We start from the raw sequence: 19,946 nt of genomic DNA on the forward strand, positions 1-19,946 counted from the left end.
TGATTATTATTTTCCTGAAGATGCCAGGTTGGATTACGGCTATCCATCAACTATAGTGAAGGTTTCCGGACGGTAATTGACACTTTAGTACTTTATATTACATTATATGTAACGCGAACCGTGTATTGGTAAGATATACACCATTAAGGTATATTATTACAATAAACAATTCTTCATTAAGGGTAGACGAGGTATTGTTGGTCGAAGCAGCCAGATAATCGATTTTCATTATCTAAATCAATATATTATTGAAAAATAATACTTTGATGTTTTGCAAAAGTTCATTATACAAATCATATACTTTGAAAACTTGTTTGATTTATTGTTGTTAATGAGTTATATACGTTTTACAAAAGTGTTGTTGTTTCAGCCCTCTTTACAACATAACTCAAGAACCACAGAACGTACATAAGTGTATCTGTGATATTTGAATTTTTCTACACACATGCTATGAAATGATCAATGCAATTTTTGCCAAAGCTCACTACCATTCGCAAGATGCTGTGAACTACCAAATCGCAACAGTTTAAAATAGTTGGTAACCTTAAAGCGGTTCGGAAGGGAGCATGTTTTAGCGGTGTTTGCACTCACATATTGAGACCAATAAAGCGGACACACAAGAGGAATCATGGTATGGTTCTATAAAGGAGATGTCAAGGCTTGATATAAATCATCTCGAAGCCGGCAACATGTGGTGAATGTGGCACCTTTGTGTTCCATAACCATTATGCTATAGGACATTTTTTGTTTTTGCTATAGCCCCCGAATGAAATGTATTTAATTATGTTTGTACTAACTCAGGTAGCATTGTGTGTGAAATTTACATCCGAACTAAGTGCTATTCTTTTTTATGGGCATTTTAGTGTCTAAAATGGCCCAAAATGAGGGTTTTTCAATATTGCCGTCCATTTCTAATCGTCACCCCCATAGACTTTACGTGTAAAATAAAAAGGCTCATAAAAATTAAATAGCACCTAGTTCGGATGTAAAATTCACACAAATGCTTTTCGAGTGATTACAAAGATAATTAAATACTTTTCATGCGGGGGCTATGTGGAATTTTTTTTAATGTAGTCCTTGTACAATGAAATTTCACAATAAAATGTCCATTGGAAACAAAGGTGGTGGGCTTATGGGATTTACCGAAATGGTAATAAGGTTAATGTTTCCAAATTTCGAAGATACAGTTCATCATTTGCTTATCAAAACTGTATACTTTCAAATTAGTTACCTGGATCTGTTCTGTATTCCAGTAGGGTGTAAGTTGAAACGAGTGTGATCATTACAAATATGCCCAGGCTCCAAAAAATAACGAAATGTATTTAAACAGATCATACATTGTGGCTTTAAAGCCACAATGTACGATCTTATAATATGAAATTCGTTAATTTTTTTCAAACCTGATTTGTTTGCATATTTGTAATGCTTATACATGTCCCAACTTGCACCTAAATGGAATCGGCCAAATTTGTTGTCTTTGTAGGTCAACAGAGCAAAGTTCGACATATTATCATAATTTAAAAATTATGATAATATGTCTTCCCATAGAACTGCGTGTTAAATGGCCAAAATAACCAGTGGGGTTTCTTTCACTTTACCTTGTTATTTCAACCTAAAATGGACAGCAACCCTTCCCGTCAGTTATTACTAATATTATTTCAACATTTTGAATAAAGAATAACAAAATCAAAATTTGACGGAAATCGTACATTAAGGCTTTTTGTACTGGAAAAGTCAACACTTGTATTGAATCCTCATAACTTTGCGTAATTTATAGGCTTACGTCTCCCTGGAAATTAAATAATCCCACTGTGTAAAAGATGCATACTTATTTTGAAGTCTGTATCTTTAGGAATGAAGTCAGGTGTAAGAAATGTCTCTTTTGAAGTGTTGCCTTAAAAGTCATGAACAATACCAGCTACACCAAACTGTGCCTCCCCATACATTTAAATGGGAAGCTGAAGTTGTTCAATTAGCTATGTAAACGGAATCTCCGACCGCAACAGTGCCTTCAGCTTCAAGATTCATGTAGATACCAAAGCTAGGAGAGCCCGCTAGCTCTTTATAGGCTGGGTGTGATGCATCTACATTGCGGTACCTGAAAAAAAAAAGAACAAAAGAATAAATAGAATTGTATTCTTCGTGGTTTACGAGTCATTCTGATGTACCCACTGGTACCAACAAACCGTTCAATCTTGTTATCTTGTTATGTAGATTGTAAAAAGCGAGGTCTTTTTTTTGCGCCCGGGGGGGGGGGTCCCTAAGAAATGGTGTACGGGGATGCTCAAAGGTTTTGAGGTGCTTTTTCATCGTTTTTGGTATACCAATGGGGTGAAGTTGTTTCGGGTATATTAATGACCCCTTATTTCTGTGATGGTATTGAGATGGGCTGTTGTAAGTTTTTGGGTGATATAATGATGGGTCACCATTTCAGTAATGGTCACAGGGCACCTGAATATACTACCCAAATGACATGTGAGAACAGTGAAACAGCAAAGTACTATGCACACAGCAAGAAAACGGACACAAGACACAAACTATTATTTAGTCACATTTAAATTATTATTTCATTCTGTAATCTCCTCTCTTCTTTTATAAATACATTAATATTTTATTCCTTACAATACAAAATTCTATACATCATTTATTTAGATCAAGTCATTTTATGATTATATAAATATTTCCAAAGTTCAATTCCAATTGATCTGAAAGTTATTATTTCTGCTCAAAGTATGACTCAAATATCATTAAATGATTATACTTTCAAGTATCCACAAAATAAATAATATTGCAATTTTGTGAATATAAAATGTATGCGCATTAGGCTGAGTTCACATAGAAGTATACGGTATACGGTATTCGCTATACGAAATACGCTCATTCGATCAGGCTGAATTCATATAGGAGTATACTAAGTGAACTCAGCCTGGTCAAATGAGCGTATTTCGTATAGCTAATAGCGAGTATACATTTGTAGGTCAGTTTACCAATTTTCTTCGTCTAATCAAATGCTTGTAACTTTACTTCTTAAGGTCACATTGCATTGAATGAGGTGTCATAATATGCAGAATTAGATAGTGCATCTATTTAAAAAAAATGAATTTACGCACATATGGTTTAGTTTTAAAATTAGGATGGTATACGCTGCACTAAAATCGAGCACGCACGATTCCCACTATACGATACTATACGCAGGTATACGGCCTTTTCGAATAGTGCCTATGTGACCCGGTACTATGAAATTACCTTGCCCGATTTATGCTATACGCGTGCACCTGCAAAACGTGCACCGTATACCCGAATAGTATACTTCTATGTGATCGTAGCCTTATGTGACCCGGTACTATGAAATTGTCTTGCTCGATTTAAGCTATACGCGTGCACCTACAAAACGTGCACCGTATACCCGAATAGTATACTTCTATGTGAACGCAGCCTTAAGTGTACATATCCAACTACACGTTTTGTAATTGCACACCAATGTTTGCAAATGATTACAAATGCAATAATATGTAATTTCTTATCCAATTACAATTAGATCAATAGGATCAATCAAATTCCAAAAAGTTATATTTCTACATTTTAGCTATATGAAGAGCTTATTTCCAAACCGTGTTAAGTCCACAACCCCATGTGTCTCATTTACGTGTGTGATACCATCACAATTACTTTGACAAGTTTGACATTAGCAACAATGAGTTGTACCATCAACAAGCTATTATTTACCATAACAATGCTGCATAACAATATGCAGACTATTGTTCTCATTTGGGAAACAAAGCCCTCACACAGTATTGTTATTGTGCGTCCATCCACTGTTTGCTTTGTAATGGTGCATCAAACTGAAATTATAATAACAACACATTACAACAGGGAAATCAGAAACATGGGATAGTGGACTTAACACGGTTTGGAAATAAGCTCTTCATATGTCAAGCACAAGCAATGATCAATCATCTAACATAGTTCCAGAAGGCCTATGCCATCAATAATTGGTTTCAACAACTAAGTGACTATCGAAAATAATCAATAATCAATGATCATGAGAACGATTTAACTCATGATGATCTTTCCATAAGGCTGCGTTCACATAGAAGTATACTATTCGGGTATACGGTGCACGTTTTACAGGTGCACGCGTATATAGTTCAATCGAGCAAGGCAATTTCATAGTACCGGGTCACATAAGGCTACGATCGCATAGAAGTATACTATTCGGGTATACGATGCACGTTTTGCAGGTGCACGCGTATAGATTAAATCGAGCAAGGTAATTTCATAGTACCGGGTCACATAAGAGCTATTCGAAAAGGCCGTATACCTGCGTATAGTATAGTATAGTGGGAATCGCGCGTGTTCGATTTTAGTGCAGCTTATACCGTCCAAATTTTAAAAACCTAAACCATATGTGGGCAAATTCATTTTTTAAATAGATGCACTATCTAATTCTGCACATTATGACACCTCATTGAATGCAATGTGACCTCAAGAAGTAAAGTTACAAGCATTTGATAAGACGAAGAAAATGGGTAAACTGACATACTCGCTATTCGCTATACGAAATACGCTCATTCGATCAGGCTGAGTTCACATAGTATACTCCTATATACTTCTATGTGAACTCAGCCTAAAGAAGTCCTTTTCAGAAGGCTATCAGTGATCATCAAACAAAACTTTGAATCACCAATCAAAAACTTTACTCAAAACAAAAATCTCAACCTCTGCTGTGTATTACTTGTCACAAGAATTTATGTCAGAATGTTTCACAATGCTTGGCACAATTGACTTTTTTTTTTTTACAAAAGCTGCACTAATTTGAATCTTATTTAATAAAAATAATGTTCACATTAGATGACAAACATAATACATATCTATCAAGTCATCTACAATATTTTTAAGTGTTTCAATCAATTCATGAAACAGTTTAATAATTTAATATCAAATATTTTGAAATTGAATATCAACAAATCAACAAATGTAGCATATCAACTTGTGTTCATCCAAAAATACAAGTTGCGTCTTTCATGTCTTTTCATTCAACAATAATTAAAGTCACATGAAAATTCTGTTAAATAATCTAAACTTCCAAAATATATTAGATTATTACAATTAAATTTAAAAATAAAAAAAAAATATACAAATTCACATAATTTACAAATACTTTGCAATCCAGTTCAATACTGACAATTTTCAGTCTTCTTAAAGTGGCAGAGCTGGCCAAGTACCCTGGAGTTTCAGATGTTACAAATGCGGTCACTTCACCAACATTACAGCTGTTAACAAATCATCAACCTCACACAGATTGGTATTCATAATGAAGCGGCTAGCACACATCATAGTGGTACAGCTTGAATACTCATGGTTACGTTAAAACTCGGTCCAGTTCTGATGACACTTAAGTTTACATGGTCAGGTCGGTCGAAAACTGGAAAATGATTTAAGATAAAAACCCAAACAAAAAATAACATGCTGGAAAATTATGAACAAAAACAAGCTATTCCCCTTTAATTTGGTTTAACTTCTTTCGAACACTCATCACATAAAATAATCCAGTTTCTCAAAACATTTCATATAAACACATTTTAACTCATTGCCATTATTGCCATTAATACAATCTTTAAATATTGCACATCAAATTCAATAAATGAAAAACATCCAAAATATGAAGTTAATCCATGCAAGATTTCATCAGTTTCTAAAAATGCATCACATTTCTATTTCCCAAATTTCATTATCTTCTTGCAATGACAGAGACAACAATAAGCAATATTAAACATACATTATTTTATCAATGTCCATAACATAACAGAGAATGGTATACTCACTTCATTCCTTCAAAGAGTTGACTTCCAACTGATACATGATCGCATCACATCATACCACACCACAACCAATGGACTGCAATTGATGTCCAACACAAGTGGAAGGTGCGACGACTGAAATACATTTATTATTTCAGCTCCCATTCTAAAAACAAACTCTTTTGGTTATCATTACTGTCCTCCGCGGTGTAGATATTTCATTCTACAATGCCTCTTAAATTCCAGGTCTTACACCATAACTAACTGTCCTCACAGGTGTAGATATTTCAATCTACAATGCCTCTAAAATTTGTAGGTCTTACACCAGTACCAAAAAGTTATTTTGATGATGCGATCATTTTTGCTAGCAACTACAGACCCATGTCTGCTCTCAAACCATAGCTATGTGGAAGTGCTAGAGTGGAAATGGTAGAGAGATGGGTTGCTTAACTGATATAAGCGAGGTATAGTAATCGGGTGTTTTTTTGCACTACGCAGGTATAGAGATGGTCAACATTCTGAAGTCTACTTTTAGCACCCCCTTACAAATATTTTCCAAGGACCCCCCCCCCCTCCCCGGGGTTTTTGCGTGGCAAATGAAAGCCTCTTTAACATGTCATTCTGAAAAATTAATTAAAATGCATATCAGGGAATACATAAGATTGTGCAGGAAATACTGATGGTCGTGACATCGGGGACAGTTATCGGTAGGGAAGAGGGAGAGAGAGACTATCAGACTATCATCGTTCTGATGCCTCGTTCTCAAACTAATATACTGGGACAAAATGCTTACTTTTAGAACGTGAATTTGTACAATTTCACAACAGAAGAGATGTTGCAAATCAAAGGCACGCTCCTGTGAGGGATCGAGCAAGGGTGTTATCTATTGCCATATTGAAGACGTTTGTATGTACAAAATGAATACCCGTACAGAGCAGAAAATGTGTCCGTTTTATAAGGGTATTGAACATACGAAGGAACGTTTAACTATTAATATGATCCCTTGTTTGTAAAAATTATTATTATAATAAAGCAAGCGTGAGGTGTAAAAATTTGAGTTCATGTTAGTGCTTTACATACGTGCTATCTTTCCATTGATTTGTGTGATCTCCCGTACAACAAACAAAGGCTAAACGAGATTGCGATTAACATCTTTGACACAAACTTGCCCGCCTATACGGCCTCAAGGCGTCGGAATGAACTGTTTCGTTCTTCATCGTGCGGTTTATGCATCGCGCAGACAGTGACTATTTGTTCCACGAACGAGGTACTAGTATCAATTTGAAAATAACGGCATGCCGATTCACGTAATGGCCCGAATTATTTGTTTCTTGCGGCCAATTTTATATTAGGGGAGTACAAATAAAATTTATTTGGAGCGCCCTTTTTAGTCTACTTCAAAACCAGACTGATTTGGATGTGCAGTGCACGGCCTGTCCACACAGACTGCCGTTATTGGCAGCGGAAGCGGCGGAGGGGGCAGTGGTCCTGGGGAGGGCACGATCTCCCTAAGTGTTCAAGGGGCAGTCCCCCATAAAAATTGTAAGATAAATTAAAATATTAAACAAAAGAGATCTGTCTCCCTGGAATAATTGGTAAAATTGAAATTGTCCCAGTAAACATGGTAAAAGTGACCCAAAAGCCCCACCCCCACCCCGCCACTGTCTGTCGCCCTTCAGTGACCATAATTTTTTTCGATATATTTTGCTGCCAAAAGAGGGAAAATAGTGTTTTTGCGTTTCCTTGGTTAATCCGTGGTTGGTCGAATCCAACCGAAAGTGTCCACGGGCCAACAATAAAAGTCCGAAATAAAGATGTCTCCACAATTTTTTCCTTTTGCCCATTGATTGATGACATATTGGCCTTATAGGAACCAAAAGTTCCATTACTAATCTTGAAAAATAAATCCAGGACGTGTGATAGTAAATGTGATATCAAAACCCAATGTTACCTACGAATACCACTAGGATGCTTTCACTATCGCAATACTAATCAGCCTAAAACAAATGGAATATTCCCATTAACGCTTTTTTCGTGCAATGTAGACCGCAGGGTGTCAGGAAAATGCTAGCTCAACCAGAAAATATTTGTTTTTATTTTTATAACGCGATCAATATGATCTTAGTCAATTTATGCTAGTTTATTTTTGAAAATGAAGTTTAGGTCAGTTTCTGTATTTTATTTATCAAATGAGTATGAATCAATTTACACATTGTATAAGAACGAGTATGATATATGTTTTCAAGAATATTAGGAATTATACGCATACACCTAACGCTTTATACAATGAAAAGGTGAAGAAACCCGGGTATTCGTAGGTAACATGAGCGATTTAACAATATCTATATTGAGTTTATTGGTTTAAATTTTGCTATTATGGTAATGAATTAATTAAATGGTAGTTTTTAGATCTCTTTCAGATGGTACGTCCAAATGAATAAATGCTATTACCTTAGATCAAAATTTTTTGATGCTTTTAGCAAGATTTTGACCACTTCATTTTGATATACAAGTAGTTAATCAGCAATTTTACATAATAAATAACTGTTGAATGAATCCGTATATGGGTAATAATAGTGCCCTGGGGTACCGCTTAAAGTTTTTGACAATTAATTTCCATTGGTAGGGACACTTCATTACACATGTCATGTATTATGCTGTATTCGTAAGTAACATTTCAGTATTTGTAGGTAAGAATTAGACTTTTGGTGGATATCGCAATCAAAACTTCATTTTATAAAGCACTTTGAATGTATTATTTTCTTTATGTGCGTTTATTGATACTTTAGACCCTATCATGTATTAATAATGTCGGTTCACAGCGGTTGAAAGAGGATTGAAGTAAGAAACAAAGGCACTAAAGTGACTTTAATTTGCTTAATTGCACACAAATCGCTTAAAACCGTTATTGCAGACTTGTGAAGTCCATCTTGGAGTCAGTTACGTCGTGTGGGGGCAACTACAATTAGCTTTATACCAGGGTCCATCAATGTGTTGTCTAGATCATGAGACAATGAGAACAGTCGTTTTTCCATGGTATTCGTAGGTAACCTTAGCGAAAACGTCAAAAGTTACCTTCGAATAAATCAATTTGGACACAAATTACTCAGAAACCAGGAGGTCGGTAAACATTTAAAATGAAGCACACATGACAGTTGACAAATCCAAGTATTTATCCCTTCTAATCTTCTTTGAATCTGATTTTTCTTTCAAATGAGCAGACCGTCGTCTATTTCAGTACATATTTTTCACCAATTAAGCCGTATTCAGTTTTGCATGGTGGGTATGTATGTGAATTCGCAACGTTCATTGACATATGATTTGATAGCAAACATACAGGCCTTCGTTATGTACCAATATGGGCATTGGCATGAATGGCGGTGTTTCACAATACTGTCATGATGTCAAAATGTATTCGTAGGTAACATTCGGTTACCGAAATTTACCTACGAATACTTGCTTTTATTGTTGACATCTCAGAAATATTTAAACGCAGGTTATTGAAACTTGGTAGAAATAAAGAGTGTATTACCCTGCACCTATTGCTTAACTATTGTTTACTATTCTCTCACTTTGTGGAAATGACACAGCTTTTAACATGTATTCGGAGGTAATGCATATTTTTTACCAAACCTACCTTTGTGCCATTTAGAATTTCTGGCAGCTAAACACAATAATAAAGATGTCCGAATGCAATGCATTTCAGTATTGGACATATCAAAGCTTGTATCAATTGCGCATTTATTAGTGATTTCCATTTTTAAAGATATATCTAGTGCTCTGAAAATTGTATTCGTAGGTAATGTAAAAAAATACCACTCAAAAAATTATCACAAAAAATTCATAATTATGTACAAATATGTGAAAAATTGAACAGGCAATCTTTGAATACACACCTTTCAGGAAATCAATTTAGATTCAATCCAATGACTTCTTTTCATAACTGATTTAGATGTTTTTAAAAATACTTTAAGAAATATTTTGAAAAAATTGGTAAAAATAGCATGTTTTGGGGTCTCTGTGTCTAAGTTTTTCACAGAAGGGGGTCTTATTATATATAGCGCGAAGCGTATGATCAAGGCGAATAATACAAATACAAAAACGAATGCCAATTGATTAATACTTTTAAGTTATGGCCCTGAACATGCCGTGTACACTTTTCGTTGGATTCGACCGGTTAATATATACACGTTTGAATACGCACAAGAACTTTAATTATCCAAAGGATCCACTTTTCATTTGATGTGCATGGAATAAAGTTAGCTGTTGTTCTTATCGTGTTATAAAGTGGTACGTACGCGCGTATGTTTGTGGGAGTCATACGGCACTATATCGTGTATTCGGCACACGAACGGTCGTAAAGTGCAAGGCGTAAGGAACATCGCAACCTATCTACTGGTCTTAATTAATCAGGCAATAAAGAAGATGCAAGCCGCATTTATAATCGATATTTGTCAGGACGGTTGCGATGACACGTCAAGTAATAAGAGCCATTTGGGGGTGCAAATGTGCACTGAAACGCTTACGTTTTGAGAGTCTTGAGTGGTTCGTCACCAACAATTCCTGTTTCTGGATCCACCGTTGTCTGTTTGCATCTAAAATAGAAAACAATGTATAACAGACCAAATAAAGTATCCTAAAAGTACACATTCTTCGGGTACACAGCAAGGTATGTTGGCATAAAAAACAACAACATTGTAAAATTTTTTTGTTAGGGTGTTCTGGTTCGATAAATTGCTGATAATCTCTTTACTTTTTGTTAAAAAGAAGTATGAGCTGTCTGAGACAATTGTTCATGTGACTGTGAAGTTGTTAAATCTATTTGGGACGAGCTCATTTATACTATGATCAATAGGCGGGAATTATTCGGTTTTTGTTACTGCGCGAGTCAATAAAGTTCCAACTTATGCACGCGTAAATTCACACGCCATTCTGTATCAATCCACGATGTTATGAGTCCCCGCCTATTAAGAGCTGATCAGAGTATATGTCATTGTTAATAAGAATGATATTGATTTTTCCTGTTCAAAATTTGATATTTGGTGTCCCAGATGATAAATTCCTTACTCATTTATTCCTGATTTTAAAATATTACATCTGGCAAATTTCAAAATAAAATAAAAATAAATAAATAAATGTTGGTATCTATACAGCGCCTTTCACATGTGAACATGTACCAAAGCATCATTAGAAAGCGTCATTAGAATATGTCAGCTGCCATACAATGCCCAAGGCATGCTCATACCTTTGGGCGGCGCTCAATGGACAGTATTCATAACAGCTCCCCATTTCACACCTGGGTGGAGAGGAGTAATCGAGATAAAGTGCCTTACTCAAGGGCACAACACGATGGCGTCGCCGGGGCTAGAACCCGCAACCTTCCGATTATGAGTCCTAGCCCGTTCCGCTCGGCCACCGTGCTCCCTAGCCAACCATTTTTGGCTAGGGAGCCAAAAATAGCCAACTATTTTTGGATTTAGGGCCCATGTTAAATTTAATAGGAAACAGAATACTTAATTGCTAAGGGTAAAGACAAACTTTCTGCCCATTTCCGCAAATGGAGATTTGATTTGTAATTTTTGACGTATTTATTTTTTAAAGTATTGGTGGCTGCATGTTCTGTTGGTTTGTTTTGTATTTTCACACTTTCTTACTAGATGGTTTCATTGGTTTTTTGTGCAATTTGTTTTTGTAAAAGGTGATCTTTTGTGATTTTTTTTTTATGATTGCTATGTAATTCTGTTTTGTGTGATTCTTGAAAAATAAAAAACACTGAAATATATATATATAAAAAGAAGTATGAGTATTTTTTAATATACGGTATTTGCACTTTGCGACTGATTAAAAAATCTTTCCAAGTGAAAGCTGGGTCTGCATTATTGTTTATTCACACATACTGCCTTTTGCCTTCTTTTAAAAGAAACATTCATATTCACCTCTATATAATATATATTGGTTACTTACCGTCCACTTCGGATAGTTTTTCTTAGAATAACGTTGTCTCCTATCTTAATGTACTTCCAGTTATCCTACATATAGAAGTAAAACAATCCAGTAATTTTGTAATCTGTTTAATGATCAAAGACTAAAATAAGACATACTAATAGCTTTAAAAGTAATGGGGAAAAGTTTCGTTATAACATGGCTACTAATATTGCCATCTTGGATATGAGACCAATATTGGTGGGAATGTTTGGCTAATCAATGTCTGTGGCTATCCATGTATTTTCCTATCTCCTTGTACCTGTTCTTTCCGGTGTACCTCAAGGCTCTATCACGGGCCCCTTCTGTTTGTTACTTTCATCAATAATAATCCTAACCCTAAACCCTGGACTAAACGAATGTCTGTGAAATCGATAATAATTTTCGTTAAAAGCTATAGAAGCAGATTCAATAGCTGATATTTATGTTGCATCGAAAACCGTAAAAACTTGATAGTTAGCAAATGTGCTTAGTATCAAGCGCTTTTAAACCATTTTTTAGCGCCATCCACAAAAGTGTAAAGGGTTTTGAGCAAATCATCAATACACATAATTCTACACGAACAAGTAAACCTGCAAATGTGTGTCAACCCATTAGCTCAGTTGGTAAAGCGCCGGACTTTAACAATTTCATGTTTTCAAAAGCGCTCGATAGTAAGCACATTATGCTATAGAGTTTTTACAATATTCGACGTCGAATGTAGTAGTAATGGTTGAAATATAAAAAAATACCTCCTCAAAAGCAGTCAATTCCTGCCCCTGCACCACAAAATTAGGACGGAAGTTTCTGGCAGTAATTTTCTTCTCCAGTCTACTATTCAGATCATCTAATGATGCTTCAGTGAACAGGTTATACAGGGCCATGTCTTGGTAGATGCTCTGGAACATGAAGCAATATAAACATACAATGAACATGCTATACAGCGCTTCGTCTTGATAGATGTTCTGGGACAGAGAGTAATAACATTTTGCAATGAACATGTTATACAGCGCTTCGTCTTGATAGATGTTCTGGGACAGAGCGTAATAACATTTTGCAATGAACATGTTATACAGCGCTTCGTCTTGATAGATGTTCTGGGACAGAGAGTAATAACATTTTGCAATGAACATGATACAGCGCTTTGTCTTGATAGATGTTCTGGGACAGAGCGTAATAACATTTTGCAATGAACATGTTATACAGCGCTTCGTCTTGATAGATGTTCTGGGACAGAGAGTAATAACATTTTGCAATGAACATGTTATACAGCGCTTCGTCTTGATATATGTTCTGGGACAGAGAGTAATAACATTATACAATGAACATGCTATACAGCGCTTCGTCTTGATAGATGTTCTGGGACAGAGAGTAATAACATTTTGCAATGAACATGTTATACAGCGCTTCGTCTTGATAGATGTTCTGGGCATGAAGCAATGAACATTATACAATTAACATGTTATCGTCTTGGTAAATGCTCTGTGATGTTAAACAAGAACATTAAGGTTGGTCTTTAACCCTGGAATCATGGAAACTTTTGGGCCTCATAAGTGGTAGCCTGTTGGTCTAAAGTATCCAAAAGTATCTGTTATGTCAAATTCGGGTAAAAATGCTCAATTTTGGAGAAATCCATGTACATTTTTAGGAACAATATAGCGCACAAAAAAATCTTAAATTTCTTAAATTAATTTTCAAAAACTAGATATAAATCGTTGATCTCAGCACAAAGTGGCGTACGTGAAGGACAAAATATGTGTTTGAAGGATGTGTTACTAATAACAGAGTCGATATTCCTCCAATGTTATCTCTGTTAAAAATGCATCTTTATTAGGTAAAAAGGAATAACTTATACGTCACTATGTGAAATAAAACGGAAAACTTTGAAAAATCACTCCACGCCACTATGTGCTGCGACCGACGAAATATCTGGGAAACATTTGTCTATTTGTTTTCAAAGATTTTGATCAACTTCGAGAATATTCACCAAAATGGTTGATATAAACTCACAGAAAAACATAATTGTCACCCCAAAAAATGAATAAATAAATAAAGGCTTCCTAGATATTTATATCTAATTTTGAAAATTATGGATTATGCTTTATAAATAGAAAGAAGAAGAAGCGCATTGATTTATAGTGCGCTATTGTCGCTGACCACTACGGCCCATATCATTCCACAAACCATTAAACAACTACACATGGACTTGCAGCTAAGAAGCGCACATCCTAGACCTTCCACAGATGACCATCGCAACCAGGATCAGCTCCCCGAGTTTCGTACGGGTTACAACGAGACAATTAGCAGTAAGTTCCTTGTCCAGGGGAATTTCAAGCTAACTCAATTTTTACACGAGAGAGTACTAACCACCTCAAGGATTCGAACCCGCAACTTCTCACACCATAGTCGAACGCCTTATCGATTGAGCTAACTTGACAATATAAGATATTTGGTTTTCGGATAAATGACTCTTCGGACTAATGATCCTAACCTGTAATCGTCATTATCAGAGACGAAAAAATCGGATGCAAAACTGTTTTGACAAAGAAAATAAATGAAATGACAAAATAAAATAAAACTACGTTAATCATTTTTATAACTTACAGAACTTGTTTGTATATCCTTGGTGAAGCAGACAAGCTTATGACCGGTGGTCTTCAGATAGGTATTAAGCCAATTAGAAACTTCGTCACCGCAATTATATCCAGTACTATTTCTACCAAAAAGTCTATTATGGATAAATATTAATAACACTACAATTTTAGAGTCTTGATAACAATCCCGCCCTGTATTGTTGTTAATAGGAGTCTTGAGCAGATAATTTCCTTTATACTCGTATTTAGTCATATAATATTTTGAATCAGTTTTCCAATCTTTAGTAAACTGTGTTTGTTTTACGGTGACGTTTTGATGACAAAACATCGAAACATGCGAGCGTACCTCTCACATTATTGGTAAGTCAGACTCATTCAGTAGGCCTATATGTTATAAAAATATGAAATGGATGACATCATTGGTTATTTCTATAGATTATGTCATTATCCTAGTCTCCCCACTTTACTGATACCATGTATCCTGGGATCCATTTCGCTAAACTTTACGAGCTAAGCTTCGTAAGTCTCAAAATCAACTTACGACGTATCGTAAGTGTAAGTTCTATTTCACTAAACTTACTTACGAACAGTGTTACTTGTTAGAAGGATATTAGAAGGAGTGAAGGCCAAAAATCTTCCAGCTATAATAACCTTCATTGACTTCAGAAAAGCCTTCGATACTATTCACCGAGGCAAGATGCTACAGATCCTCATAGCCTATGGGATACCAAAACAGATTGTGGATGCAATTGGAAGGACATACAAGAATACCAGAGCCAAAGTGATCTCCCCTGATGGAGAAACTGAGCTATTTGACATCCTAGCCGGAGTTCTTCAAGGTGATACCCTTGCTCCCTATCTGTTTGTGACAGTGCTCGACTATGCTTTGAGAATGGCTATAGATGGCAAGGAAGAAGCACTCGGATTCCATCTAGAAAAGAGAAAGAGCAGACGAGTTGGGCCAGAAGTGGTAACCGACCTGGACTTCGTGGATGACATCGCCCTCCTGTCAGAGGAAATTAAACAAGCTCAGGAACTTCTGCAAAGGGTCGAAACATCAGTCGGAAGAGTCGGCTTAAAGATGAATGCCACCAAGACAAAGTTTATGTCTTTTAACCAAGATCAGCAGGTTAACATCAGCACAACTAATGGCACAAAGCTAGATGAAGTGAAAGACTTCAAATATCTCGGAGCATGGATGGCTAGCACAGAGCACGATGTCAAAACACGTAAGGCAGCAGCTTGGAGAGCATGTAACAGCCTAAACAAGATCTGGAAGTCTGCTCTGCCAAAGAATTTCAAACTGCGGGTCTTCAGTGCAACAGTAGAGTCTGTGTTAACATATGGATGTGAAGCCTGGACCATAACTCCAAAACTATCTAAAGAGCTGGACGGCTGTTACACTCGAATGCTTAGGGCAGTGTACAACATCCATTGGAAGCAGCATATAAACAACAAAGAGCTGTATGGAGACCAGCCAAGACTCTCAGAGAAGATTAGAGAAAGGAGGACACGCTTCGCTGGACACTGCTTCAGGAGTAAGTGCGAACCTGTCGCCAATCTGATAACCTGGACCCCCAAACACGGAACAAGAAAGCCTGGAAGACCACCCATTACATATGTTGATGTTCTCAAGCAGGACACTGGACTACAAGCATCAGACCTGGGTACGGCAATGCAAGACAGGAGGATATGGAAAGCTGTCGTGGTTCGGGAAAACCATCCGAAATAAGCAAGTAAGCAAGTGTTACTTGAAGTGGATGACATTTTTCGGTAATTGCTTGATGTGATGGGACATTGATTGTAGGTATGCCTAGTACGTCTAACAATACCATTTCCATTTCACAAAACGTTTAACTCTTCGTAACTCAAGTAACCGTTCGTAAGCTACGAATGCACTTTTTTTTAGAGGTAACTGTACAAAGGGTCCCTGTAGTAAATCCCTATTACTCACGAATGATTCCGTTCGTAAGTCACTTTGTGAAATGGAACTTACGATACGTCGTAAGTTACGATTAATTTTGAGACTTACGAAACTTCGTAAAGATCCCAGAAGTGATCCCAGATGACATCATAAATTAGTAAATACCCCTACCATGCTAAATATGATACTATAATATCAGACCATGTGCATCCAGTAATGTGGATCGCATTCTTGGTATACTCGATGTACCGGCACATTCATGGCATATTATGTATCTAATAATACCCGAAGTTGATGACATTCGTGGTAAGGAATGTAATGAGACATCGATTAAAGACATCCAAATGTTTTCTAGGCATTCGAGCTGCATACAGCCTTACCTGAAGTGGATGACATCATTGGTGATCGCTTGATGTAACGGGAATTTGACTGTAGGCATCCCAGGTGCATCCAGCTGAAGAGATTTACCACCCTCCGATTGGTTGGGATGAATAAAGGCGAGGGCTCTGTCCTGTCGCATGGATACTAAGGAGTTATTCTCATCCAGGATCACGTAGTGTCTTGATGAAAGAAGAAAGTAACAAGAATACGTTGAAAAATGAGTTGAATACAGACGTTAGTCAATTTTTGCGCCAACCATCAGTAGGCTATACCGATTTTTCGCAAAGAGCACCCAAATCTTTTTAGGGCACTTTTGCCAAAATGGCGAAAGTTGCCGAAAAATGGCTTGTCCCCCCAGCATGGTCGACCCCTCTCTATAGGATGACTCATGCTACTATAGAATTCGGTCGATTCACGGCAATACGATGAATCTCACGCGTGCATACACATATTATGCACCGCCTTATTTTATTGCCCCCACACGTGCAGTGACTTCGTGATCATTGCACATTAAAAAACTTCAAAAAAGGAATGGGCGGCTCCATTAGGGAGTGTTCAGAAATACTCTGGTGGGGGTGGGGGGGGCTGGAAAATATGTAGGGGGTCAAATTTTTTAGGAGTTCTGAATAGGGGGTTAAAAAGTTTTGGGTGTATGAACAGGAGGGGTTAAGATGTTTTTGGCACGTAGGGGGGGGGGGGGGTGTAAATTTTTTTTCGCTCGCTGCGCGCGCAAATGTTCCCATATTAAACCAGAACAAAAGTACATTTGATCCAGTATTAAAAATTGTCATCTATAACTTAATTTTGCGGTTTGTGTCAGTTCTTTCTGGTCAGCTCTTTAAATCACTAAAAGCTGCAATATCTTTGCTCTTCTTTAGTTTTGACAATTTTTACAATGTTTCATTTAAACAGATTATTCATTTATTATCACTGATATATACAACTACATCATGTTGCATTACAATTATAGGCGGAGGAAACTTGGAGAACCGGGGTACACGCCCCCTAATTTTTTCCATGGGGGACATCCCCTAAAAATCATGAAAGAAGAAAAAATAAAGCAATAATTGCCATGTGCACCTTTTTTTTAACACATCGATAAGCACCATGTTTTGGGCCCAAATAGGGTAAAATTGCAAAATTTTGCGCTTCGCGATCACGCGAACTGGCCCATCAATTTAATAGCAAAACACACCATTTTGGCAGTAGTGTAGACAGGGGGCGGAAGGGCCCCTGACAAAAAATGAATGAGAAAAGTGCCCCTCTGACAAAAAATGAAAGAGAAAATCTGGAGCAAGGAGACCCTTTTCTATATAAATTCAACCCGATCATGGGCCAAAATAGTGCAAAATACAAAATGTTTGCACGCTGTGTGCGCACATTGTCACAATAAAGGCATTTTCCTTCCATCATGGGCGAAATACACAATTTTTGCATGCATTTTGTCCCAATAAAGCCTTTTTTGAAGCTCAAATACAGGTACAGTCTCTCTAAAAAACAAACCGGTATATGTATTTGCAACTGCAATTTATTTTCTCGTCTGTGCCCCCGAAATTTTATTCACCCCCGACCAAGAAAACTGGCTACGCCTCTGTATTTTGGGCTAAAATAGTCTTGTTTTTGCGCGTTTCGCCGCAACAAAAAGTCGCAGTAAACATAGGCGTAGATCCCGGGGGGTGGTACATACAATCATCCCCCCAATGTTGACGACTGTACATGTATGTGTGTTTCTGACCATATTTGGCCATTTTAGCCCCCTAAGTACAAATTTTTGCGCGCTTCACGCACATGTAATCCACTTTTACATCAAATTCCATTCGTTTAGCTTCCAAATGGCAAACATTTTAGCGTGCTACTTTAAAACATTTCCACAATTCCACATATTTTATATCAATGACATGCGTACAATTTCATTGCACTTGAATACAAATTTTAGTATCATTAATGCCATTTGAATGCTCGAAGAATTGAATTAGTAGAATATGGTACATTATGATGGGGGGGTCAAAATAGTTTTGAACCTATATGAGGGGGGGGTCAAAAAGTTTTAGGTCCATTAAGAGGGGGGTCAAAAAGTTTTGGGTTCGCGAAGAGGGGGGTTAAAAAATTTCGACATGAAAAAAAAAATTCCGCCCCCCACCAAAGTATTTCTGAACACTCCCTTATACGTTGGGAAATAATCGCAATTACATGGATTTCAATGTCAAAATTATTCTACTGATATTAATGAAACGGACTATGGACATGACCCATATAACATGCATATCTGAATTAAAGTATAGGCTGGAATTGCCATTTCAAGCAGGCTTACCTATCACAGACCCCTGCATTGCTCTTTATTCCGTAAAGCTTCGTACACGTCGCTTCAGTTATTTCAATTCCTCGGCACGCCTTCACAGGATGTATAAAGATACGACCGATTTTACCCACTTCTTGCCACGATTTTCGAGTTAAGAATTTCTGCTGTCCATACTTGTATAGTCCATATACAGCTATTCCTGCAACGCAACCTACTGCTATAGCTTTTAAATTATCCGACATTTTGGTTTGTATTACTAGGGACCTATTAAAATAAATTTTAGCCTTGAACTTTATACTCTGTTGTTGTGCAATGATGCACATGATGCGTGACGGTTAACGTTCCCGTAATGTGTGAACGCTACAGCAGAGCTCAGCAGAGAACGTGAGGTCAAAACACTGTTATTAAAGGGCACTTAGTGATTCGCTAAATCCGATAAAAATTCCTTTAAAAAATGAATGTGGCGCCCAATGGGAGCTTTGATGTGATGTGCTGAAATAATGTTTGATAAACATCGGCGCAGATCGGCGTGACGTCAATTAATGATGGCATCTCAGGTGTACTCGCAAAGTCTTATGGGATCATACCGAAAATGTCAATATCACCATACATTGAGCAATAATAAACTGCGGAAAAAAACCGCGCTGAATTTATTTCATGAGTTTATCATAGCTTATCATCAAGTTTTGATGTCTGGGTCGTACGCGATGACAAATAATGTAAAGTCAACGCGCATAAACTTAAAATATTTACTTTTGAAAATTTTATGCAGGGTAGAAATTTGTGGACGATTCAGCATATGGGGTGAGTTTTGACTTGAAAGCTCTTGAACACACTAGAGGAAGTTTTGGATGAGAAAACGGACATTTTGATGAGAAACGGCCAAAATGATGAGAATTTAATTTTCTCATTCTTTTGGATAAGGAAATAATAATGTTTATTTTGAGCTCAGCGGGGATTAGCAATTATCAACAGTTTTAATAAGA

The 19,946-nt window shown here is 36.8% G+C and overlaps 1 protein-coding gene across 1 annotated transcript; it reads right to left on the bottom strand.

Annotated features, from left to right (window-relative positions):
* Positions 1-298: 298 nt before the first annotated feature.
* On the bottom strand, positions 299-19,316 carry LOC140168183 (mitochondrial amidoxime reducing component 2-like). Its single transcript, XM_072191509.1, has 7 exons — positions 18,973-19,316; positions 16,661-16,840; positions 14,367-14,490; positions 12,515-12,661; positions 11,766-11,830; positions 10,328-10,396; positions 299-2,098 (listed from the first exon to the last, which is right to left on the bottom strand). Exons 1-7 carry the CDS (start codon positions 19,281-19,283, stop codon positions 1,969-1,971), a joined length of 1,026 nt encoding a protein of 341 aa, XP_072047610.1. The 5' UTR covers positions 19,284-19,316; the 3' UTR covers positions 299-1,968.
* Positions 19,317-19,946: the final 630 nt, after the last annotated feature.

The sequence above is a fragment of the Amphiura filiformis genome, chromosome 13 (assembly GCF_039555335.1).
Source record: "Amphiura filiformis chromosome 13, Afil_fr2py, whole genome shotgun sequence".
Lineage (NCBI taxonomy): Eukaryota > Metazoa > Echinodermata > Ophiuroidea > Amphilepidida > Amphiuridae > Amphiura > Amphiura filiformis.

Excerpts from the sequence above, each read along its gene's own strand:
- LOC140168183 (XM_072191509.1), bottom strand. The coding sequence starts at position 19,283 with ATGTGCATCATTGCACAACAACAGAGTATAAAGTTCAAGGCTAAAATT. Across the intron at positions 16,841-18,972 it reads AATGCAGGGGTCTGTGATAG|ACACTACGTGATCCTGGATG; the intron begins GTAAGCCTGCTT and ends TCTTTCATCAAG. Across the intron at positions 2,099-10,327 it reads CCACTCAAGACTCTCAAAAC|GTACCGCAATGTAGATGCAT; the intron begins GTAAGCGTTTCA and ends TTTTTTTTTCAG.